General features: G+C 48.6%; 1 protein-coding gene across 1 annotated transcript; it reads left to right on the top strand.

The window, feature by feature from the left end:
- Positions 1-206: 206 nt before the first annotated feature.
- On the top strand, positions 207-3,293 carry LOC147528992 (maestro heat-like repeat-containing protein family member 1). Its single transcript, XM_086608939.1, has 2 exons — positions 207-2,871; positions 3,063-3,293. Exons 1-2 carry the CDS (start codon positions 1,843-1,845, stop codon positions 3,291-3,293), a joined length of 1,260 nt encoding a protein of 419 aa, XP_086465065.1. The 5' UTR covers positions 207-1,842.
- Positions 3,294-9,377: the final 6,084 nt, after the last annotated feature.

Here is a 9,377-nt window from a genome sequence, read left to right as displayed (position 1 = left end):
GGGTGGTGCCGGGTCCCTCTCTCCTCTCTCTTCCCTCCCTCTGCCCCGTCTGCACGATGGCAAGGAGATCCCCTGACCACCTCCGGGAGGACTGGGGGGAGAACGGAGCTGCCCCAGCTCCCAGCTCCGAGCCCAGGGACATGTGTGAGGACGGTCCGCTGCCAGCGGATTCGTGCTGCTCCACCTCAGCTGCGGCCAGGCAGGAACAGAATGACCTGGACATCATCCGGGACTCTGTCAGGAGCAGACAAGAGCAAAAGGGCTGGAAGCTGAGGTTTCTGGCCTCCATCTGCACCGTCTGCCCCACCGTCAGCCTGAGCTCTGTCATGTGGCGTATGCTCCTTTTCTACCAGCTGATGCTGATGCAGACCATGGAGGGGCTGGTGCAAGAGGAGCCCGCTGACTACCTGGGCATCATGGTGCGGCTGCAAGCCATGCTGACCATCACCTCCATGAGCGCAGCAGGGCTGCTTGTGCAGGAGAGGAAGAAGAAGAGAAGCCTCATCCAGACCTGCTTCCTCAGCATCTTCCACCTTCCTCCGCAGGAGGACAGCCAGGACCTCGTGGCTTCTCTCTGCTCCCAGACCCTGGTCGCGATGGACAGAATGCTGCAGGCGCTGGTACGCAACGCCAGCAGCCTTGGCATCCTGGAGCTGCAGAACCACTTGCAGCTCCTGCTTCCATTCACCAATTCCCGGATGGTAGCGGTGCAGGAGAGGGCAATGGCACGGATTGCCAGGCTGATCAAATTCCTCACCACCTATCCTCTACTGCTGGTCTACCCCTGCTTTGCACTACCCAGAGCCCGTGAGCATGAGTGCTCCGAGACACATTTTAGGATGCTGGGGAGGCTGGTGGGGCACCTCACCCTCTGCTGCACCTGCAAGCACACGGTCACCCGCTACCAGGCTGAAGCAGCTCTCCATCACCTGCATACCTTCGTCCTGCAGCAGAGAAGTAGGTAGGGGCTTGGGGCTGAGGAGGCAGGGCAGCAATGGCTCCAGGAGGACTGGCAAGCCGGGCAGCCCTGGGGGCATTCAGAAACCAGCCCTGCATGCAAAATCTTCCTCAAGTTCCTCAAATGCCTCCGGCCCTCTGAGTGAGTAGACATCATCCTCATGGCCATCAAGAACTTGCAATCCTCCAGCGTCGACACCATCACAGCAGCTGCCGACATGGTGGACATCCTCGTGGCAGACTCTGATTTCCAGCCGATGCAGGTCATGAACATCGTGTGGGCCATCTGCACAAACCTGCCCTCCATCAGCGAGACGAGAGCCCTCAACAGCCTCAACAGGGCCCTGCTGATGCTGCTGGACAGACATCCCCGCAATGTGGTGGCCAGTCTGCTGTGGCGCTCCCCCTTGCGCACCGGAGCCGCCACGGCCATGTGAGAGACCATGCTCTCCCAGCCCCAGGCTGTGGAGAGCGTGCTGCGGGAGCTGCTTGGCACGCTGATGGACCCGCTGACGTGCCAGACCTCCACCTTCACCTGGGACCACGCACGTGTCCTTTCCGTGGCCACAACCAGAATGATAACCAAGATCCTCATGCAGCCCACCCACCTGCAGGTGGTGGAGGCGATTTTCCGCCGGCTTTTCCTGGCTCTGCTTCTCCAAGTGCCTTTCACCAGGGAGCTGACGCTGCAGGAGGTGCACATCTGGAACAAGGACCAACACGATCCGTTCACTCCCTTGAGCTCCCTGCTGTACTCCATGAGACTGCTGCTCTGCAGCATGGGCTTTTGAGGAGCAGGTGCTGGCCGTCGAGGCGCAGGGTGGCTGGGATGCCCTGCTCTGCACCGAGACCCACCTCTCGGGAGTATGCATCGTGGCAAGGGATATGACAAAGACCCCGAGACACCTGTGCTCCGCCATCTTCTGCTGCCTGGCAGAGTTCCTCAGGGTGGAGGACCCCATCCAGGAGATGGTCACCATAGCCTTCCTGATCGAGATGCTGGGCTGCAACAACCTCAACAAAGAGCTGGACCGTGCCCTGGAAATCTTCCCCACCTATCTGAAGAGCCAGTGCCCAGAGATGCCCAGACTGGTGCTCAGGGGCATCCTCACGCTCAGCGAGAGGCCAGACATGGCAAAGAAATCCCTTGTCCTGCTGCCTGTCATCATGGAGCAGCTGGAGCATGGCGACATGGTCCTGCCCGTGCTTGTCAACATGCTCCAGCTCCTGGAGGGAAAGGAGTCCAGCCGCATCGCCTTGGTGTTGGCTGACAACCTCCGGTGGCTCTTCGACAACGAGTCGGTCACTGTGCGGCAGCTCTCCATCCATCTCTTCCGAGACACGATGGGGCTAGTGGCGGGTGCCAAAAGGAAGAAGATGAAGGAGGTGGTGTGGGACAGCCTGCTGCCGCTGCTCTTTCACATGTACGATGAGGACAAGAGCGTGGCCAAGGCCTCCCAGGAAGCCCTCTGCAGCGCTGGCTGCTTCCTGAAGTGGAGGCAGTTGGTGCAGCTGGTCAAGACTGCGCAGGTATGGAAGATCGGCGAGTGCCTGCTGGCCAGGAAGAAGAGCAGGGCCAAGGACTACCTGCACCAGAGCCAGCACTACCTGCAGAACCCACAGGAGCTCCTGCGGCAGGAGGCCGTCAGGTTCCTAGGGCTCTTGGGATGGCAGGTGGTTGATGGTGAGAGGAAGTACATCAGAGAGGCCCTTCAAGGTGCCAGCAAAGATCCCAGTCTCGCAGTCACCTCCCTGGCGATTCAGACACTCCACATCCTTGAAGCAGAAGGAGGAGAAGGAGGAGGAGGAGGAGAGCCCAAGTCAAGGCTTAACCTGCAATGGCTGTGCTCACAGCTGCGGAACGCCCGGTGGAGGCGGCACCCAGCCCCCAGCGAGGCCTCTGCTCAGGCCAAGGTGAAGTAGCAGCCGCAGCCCCCCAGCACTCCCCGCGCCGAGGGGAAGCTGCGGGCAGCCTTTTGGGCTGTCAACAAGGAGGTGTCCAGCGACTCCGAGCCAGAGAGGGAAGGGCTGCGCCGGAGCGGGTGCTGTGGTACCTGTGGGGGTGGTGGTGTTCATGCTGTCCCGTACCCCCATCGTTGGAGCAGTGGTGGCAGGAGGCTGCGGAGGAGGAGGTAGAGGAGACGCCGCAGGAGAAGCAGCTTTGCCTGGCCAGGCTGCATCTGGAGCAGCTCCGTCAGCATGAGGAGGAGCGGGAGTGGGCAGCGGCACAGGAGGAGCGGGCAGCGGCAGAGGAGGAGGTGACCCAGCCAGCAGATCTCACTGGCGACCAGCTGAAGGAGGAAGTGGTGCAGCCTCCAGATCCGGCCAGCATCTGAGTGCTTCAGGGCCATCAGCTGCCTATCACCTGTCCGGTCACTGCACGTCGTGGCTGGAAGAATGATCTATAAAAGCTGCTTGTAAATTGCAATAAATGTCTCTGGTATCAACAAATCAGCAAATTTCATTTCCTTCTGTGTTCTTTGACCCCGACAGACTGCATTACACGCACTCTATAGCAGAGCCTTAACAGACCTGAGTTTGATTTGGCTGAGCAGCGTCGGCCCCTCCAGTTAAGAATACCTTCTTCATCACTCACTCGGATGGATGGGAGAGCGGAGGAGATGACAGCGAGTGGCAAGGCATGGCTCCTCGCGGCTGTGGCCACGCATGCCCAAACCAGCAACAACCTTGTGGCCCGGAGCGCCCGGTCCCGCACCACCTGCCGCCCGCCTGCCCTCCTGCCCTAGCCCTGCCGCACCTCTGGGTAGTGCATCAATCAACAAGAACTCAAAACAAGCAGTTTTGACAGCTGACACTAAGAGGGACAGTTGGGCTTCCAGGACAAAACTCATGATTTTTGTGCCCACCAATTCCATCGGGTTACCAAGAGAAGGGGCGAGGTTTTACAGCAAATGAATGGTACAGAAAACTCACGTGCACCGTGAGATTGCACACCAAGCCATGGCACAGAGCTTCATCTCTACCCTAAGTCCTTATGTATAGATTGAGAGAGAAAAAAAAAAGGCAGCAAAAAAAATGCAGAAGAAAAAAAAAAGGCAGTTAAACCAGGTGGGAAATACACCTGGTACCAGATAATTACAAAACATTGCTATAGACAAGTTTTTCAACATAGTTTCAGCTCAGTCCCTTGGTGGAAACTCCATCCATTTTACCAAGCACTGAAACAAATTTGTTGCCACAGTATTGCTAGGTTTAAAACACAAGAATACAGAATTTACTGATCTGTACTGCAGTAATCTACATGATTTATAATTCAAATAGAAATTAATTACTCATTCCTCACTGAAGATTCAATGTCAGATTGCTGAAGTGCCATACTATTAAGGAGTCATATTTACAAAATATATTGCCTTTTGATGTGACCTTATGAATAATTAAATCTAGAATGCAGTTAAAATAAAATGAACAAACGATTGCGTTTTATCTCAATCAGGACTTAAAAAACTGAATAATTCATAATAGGACTCAGTAATTAGCATGGATTTATGATATTTTGATCATACATTAGCAAGAACAAATATATACAACTAGACATAGGCACAAGACTGAAGATCCCACAGTTTCTATGCTGGACGGAGACTTCAAGCTATATGTATAACAGACTTTGAAATACTTCAATATTCAAACAGAGTTTTGTTTATTTTCATGCTATTAGCAGACTTAGAAATAGATTTGCATCTGCTTACAGAAGACAGAGCCATTTTATTTGAGAACAACATAATCCTGAATATTTGTTATACTGTGTGCATCTTTGATACTTCAGAGTCATTTAACAAGACACCTGTTAACAGATAATTTGCTATTTATGAATCTCTTCACCAGGAAAAAAAAAAAGTAATTTATTTCAGGCTGTACTATAAAACAGCATCATGTCCCCTCACTTGTTTTCAATTTAATAACATATCTCCTATAATTATCACTCTACATCACTCTGAAGATATGAACTAAAGCACATTTCGGCCTAATCTCAAAAGTTTGTGTGTTGTCTTTTAGAGACCTTTGGAATTTAATTCAAATATTTAGAGAAACATTTTCCCCTCCACAGAATTTCAACTCATTCTTGACCGTGCCTTAAAAGGCCACGTTGTCTCAGTGCCTGGTCCACACCTGACCAGCGTTGGGACAGCCTCCCACTGCCTCCGCATCACATCAAGATTTGCCATAGCCACATGATACCCACACAGCTTTTCCATGCTGCTATCCAGGAATTTCATCGTTCAGCTAGAAAAGTCTGGTACAGGGGGGAGGTTGTATTTTAGAAAGTTTAGCTGAAGCTCAAACTGAGCAAAACACACCATTAAAGGCTACTAAATTATTTCCCCACGTGCACACACACAGAGCAAATCATAAATTTGTTAGAATAGCAAAGGAGACAAAAGGGATTTTCAAAAACCCTCCTCCCTTTTTTCCCCTCAGTGTCCACAAATTATGTTTGGAGAGTGATAAAACACCACCCAGCTCTACGGCTGGTGAAGAAGGGATAGAATATCTTGACAGAACTTTTTTTGACACTAAAGTTGCACTGATTTCAGCTTCACCTGATTTTCCACCCAGAACACTTAAGCAGTTTAACACCTCTGATTTCACTCACTTCCGTTCTCACTTTCCTTTTTGATTGAGAAACTCCTTTTGTGCAAATATCCATTCTCTGAGCAAATGCACTGACTCACAGGCTGAGCTATTTCGGCATGTTTTAGCCACATTCTCCAGCTCCAAATGTTTCTTTTGCCTAAGCAGAACATACAGACAAACCTTAAGACTTCAGCACTTCCACACATGAGGAACTGCTTGCTGATGCAAGCAGTGAGTATTGATCCATCGAGCCTTCTACCCATGAGCAGGAAGTGACAGGTTAAAACTTGGCCATTAGCTTTAACATCACGAAGATTTCATTTAGTTAAAATAAACAATTATTTTCCTTTCTACTAAAATTATTATAGAAGTCATGATGCATGAAAGAGTCTCAGATAGTATTTTTTGTCTACAGAGAGAAGACCCATGCAGGCAGACATGATGCAGGGGCTTGGATATAACCATTGTATCCATGACACAGGTGAAGTTCAAAACTGATATTATTCCCAAATAAGATGACCTATTAGCCAGGCGAAGTCAGTGCACTGTGCTCCAGGTGAAGCAAGAATCATTGGGAAGACTGACTGTCATTTCAGGGCAGCGTGACTCTTCACTGCTGGTTTAATTCAAGCTACTAATTGCTGGATGGGCACTCAGATGCGAAAGAGGCTCTGGTTCTTATGACGAAGCACGCTATTCAGCTCCTATACCTGAGGAAAATAATTTCCTCAAAACTGTAACACTTACTCCTTGGGGTGGGGGGGAACCAAAAACCAACAAACACCACAGGATCTCGCAAGGAAATAAGTTTGTGCACTAAGATTAATTTCGATGTGGAATCTTCTAGAAATGAGGCACTCCATGAAGATACATCTTCATTTTGAGGATCTCATTGCTCATCCACATGGAAAGCTGACAGCCAGGGCTCACAAGCTATAACGTAATTTTGAAAAAAGCAACTGCGCAGACTGGCCAAGTCCTGAGCCGGAGTAACTCAGTCACCCCATAGAGCTCAGAGGAGCGGCCTCGCAGCCCACCATCACCTGCATGAAGGCAGCTGCAGTCTGCAGCACATCAGGTTAACGAACCAGCCTCTGAGAGCAGTTAATGAGCCTTCCCTGCACCACCCGTGGTGGATTATGACTTCCCAAATAGCAAAGCATGAGGGCTGACTCCTGAGGCACAGGAGTACACTGGCACCTTTGCCCACCTTAAAAGCAAGCAGTTAGTTGGTACACAAGGTGATCCAGTGGGATAGGTTGCCCTCAACGGCTGCAACCACCCTCACCCACCAGAAATGAGTGGAGAAAGAACAGAAATGGTACCAGAGCAGAACAGGAGCAGTTTCCATCACTTTTCCATGAGCACGCATGGTCAAGGAAGGAATTAAAGCAGAGTGCTGCTTTTCCTGTCTAGTCAGTGCTTATGACTTGTTTCGCAGTCCCTTATAAAAAAACCCCAAAAGCCACCTTGAAAACATGCTTATACTTTTGCACATGTCTATCTTTCATCTTAAGGGAAGGGTTATCTATACTTGCAATGTACCCAGCACGTGCCTTTCACAAGAATTGTTTGCTCATGCTGGAGAAAAAGGTATTGTATTTCCTTATCAAATACCTGCCTGAGAACATAAACCCATGTATTATGGCAAATAACAACAAACAACTTCACAGAACAACAATTAACTTGATGGAGTTCTTCAAATACTGAAAAATACCTGTTTCTAGTGGGTCTTTTTTCTGCTCCAATCTCTTGATCAATTAAAACTTTAAATAACAAAAAAAAAAAAGGTACTGTAGCTTTACCCTTTAATAGGCTGTCATACCTTATCAACAGTCTGAAAAGCTTTATTAAATTCCCTCTACGAATTCCACCATTTGGTTGTGCAGTGTAACATGTTCTCAACTTGATTTATCTGAGATGGCTAGGAAGACATTTTAACGAGTAAAGGTAAAGAGGAGAAGACCGTTTATCTTGGCAAAGATAGGGGAGAGGAGAGTGACAACACAGCCCCAACACCAGCTGCTTTCACTTGAAACTGAACTATCGCTTACGTCATTAGGACTGGTTAAGCTTTCTTCAGGACCTAGTCCCAGATAAATTAGCATATGGTTTACTCTGTGCTGGTTACTGCAGGCTCCTCACAGTGCCTCAGTGTTCACGAGCACACCTGACTCTAAATCTTACTGAAACAAGAGTAGTGCTTGAGTGTTTCCATGATGGAATCCTCAGTGAGCTCATTGCTGGGGAAGGGCTTTAACCCACGTGCACTCATTAGACTTTTAGGCTTCTCTCATTGGTAGTAACGAAAAAGCAGATTGCAGGAGAAATACAGCCTGAGCCGCGAGTTCAACACACATCTCGTGGCTTCAATTTGGTACCTAACCTTCTCTCCTCTTTTCCAGCATCCTCTGCCATTCCTACTGGAATCTGCCATGCCATCACCACAGCAGTGTAAGTGAGGTCCATCATGCTTGCAGCAACCAGCCTTCATTTTAAATGTCATACAACATAGCATCTTTCTACGCTCTCCTACTTCCTTTGGAGTCACCCGCATCTCTTTAGAAATCAATCCCACCGTTTATCCAGGACAAGTTCCTGTTATATTGCCTTCACTCCTTGGGAGGCATCTGCTTTCCATTTCAACCTGCAAACGCTCCGTTTCCTACATCACTCTTTTTTCATAAATTCCTTATGCTGGCTTGCTTGGCAAAACATAAAGAGTCTCGTCTGCCCAAAGGCACAATGAAAAACTGGATAAAACAAACTGAATGTTCTCATTTTACTATGCACTGTGCAATAGAGACATACATCAACATAACCTCAGCCAGGATTGTTTGGCACATTTGTTCAAAGTGTGAATGAATAGCAACCTTATATTCCCTCTGGCTTTAGTTCTGGATAATCCTTGTAAGTCAAAACTTGTACTACCTGTGCCAGAGGTCAGATAATGTAGACTGTTTGGTCTTTAACGTTTCCATGACAGCACCCTTTATTAGCTCCAGGTTGAAAGACGGGGAGGGGGGGAAACAACTAAATACATTCTTTAACCTTTTTCACCAACTAAAAAACGAAGCAATTTCCTTCCTGCCTTTTCAAAATTTGGCTCATTTGGATCTATCCTTCTGTCACTGAGCTTAAAGCGAAACAGTTCACACACAATCGTCCTTCTATCAGCCACAATATAGAGCAGGCATAATGTTTCTTGCCCTTCAGCGCAGTCTTGGCTATATTTTCCTCCTCAAACTTCCTTCCCCAGATACTGCACAGAGTATACTTATGTTGTCTATTAACTTTCAAAAGAGCTGAGGCTTTGCAAAGCCTGGTTCCGATTACCCATAGAATTCCTGTCTGAAGGATTTTATCTTGGGGGAGAGTATGCTCTTTGCATGCCCCTTTTTGCGGCTAGGTAGGCTCCTTTCTTCAAAGCTGGCATTTCCACCAGCCCTCTTGAATTTTGAAGTTAAAATTAAGAGGCATAGTGTTTATCAGGGGATGTAGTCAGGGTCAGGGACTGTCTGTCAGAGCCCTTGGGAAATTTGGGCATGATCACTGAACCTGTGGAACTCAAGCATTTAGTAAGACAAGCACTTTCGGTATGTTCTTAGCCAGCTACAAATTGAGCTGAGGTAATGGTAATTAAACCACAAAAATAACACTCCTTTTTTTTTTTTAAAAAAAAAAAGGCAAACAAACATAAAGAGGCAAACGGATGTGTGTCTAAGGCCTTAATTCAGTTTATGTGCTCCTCCTACTTGAGTGTATTTATCCACAGGAAAAAAATCATTAGTTTCCCCATAGAACTATTCAAAACCCCCACTGCAATA

Source organism: Tauraco erythrolophus, chromosome 3 (assembly GCF_009769465.1).
Source record: "Tauraco erythrolophus isolate bTauEry1 chromosome 3, bTauEry1.pri, whole genome shotgun sequence".
Lineage (NCBI taxonomy): Eukaryota > Metazoa > Chordata > Aves > Musophagiformes > Musophagidae > Tauraco > Tauraco erythrolophus.
Note: the sequence above shows the minus strand (reverse complement) of the source record. Positions and strands in the feature narration are given on the sequence as shown.

Coding starts and splice junctions, on each gene's coding strand:
- LOC147528992 (XM_086608939.1), top strand. CDS start 1,843: ATGACAAAGACCCCGAGACACCTGTGCTCCGCCATCTTCTGCTGCCTG. Junction 2,872..3,062: donor AGGCCTCTGCTCAGGCCAAG/GTGAAGTAGCAG, acceptor TCGTTGGAGCAG/TGGTGGCAGGAGGCTGCGGA.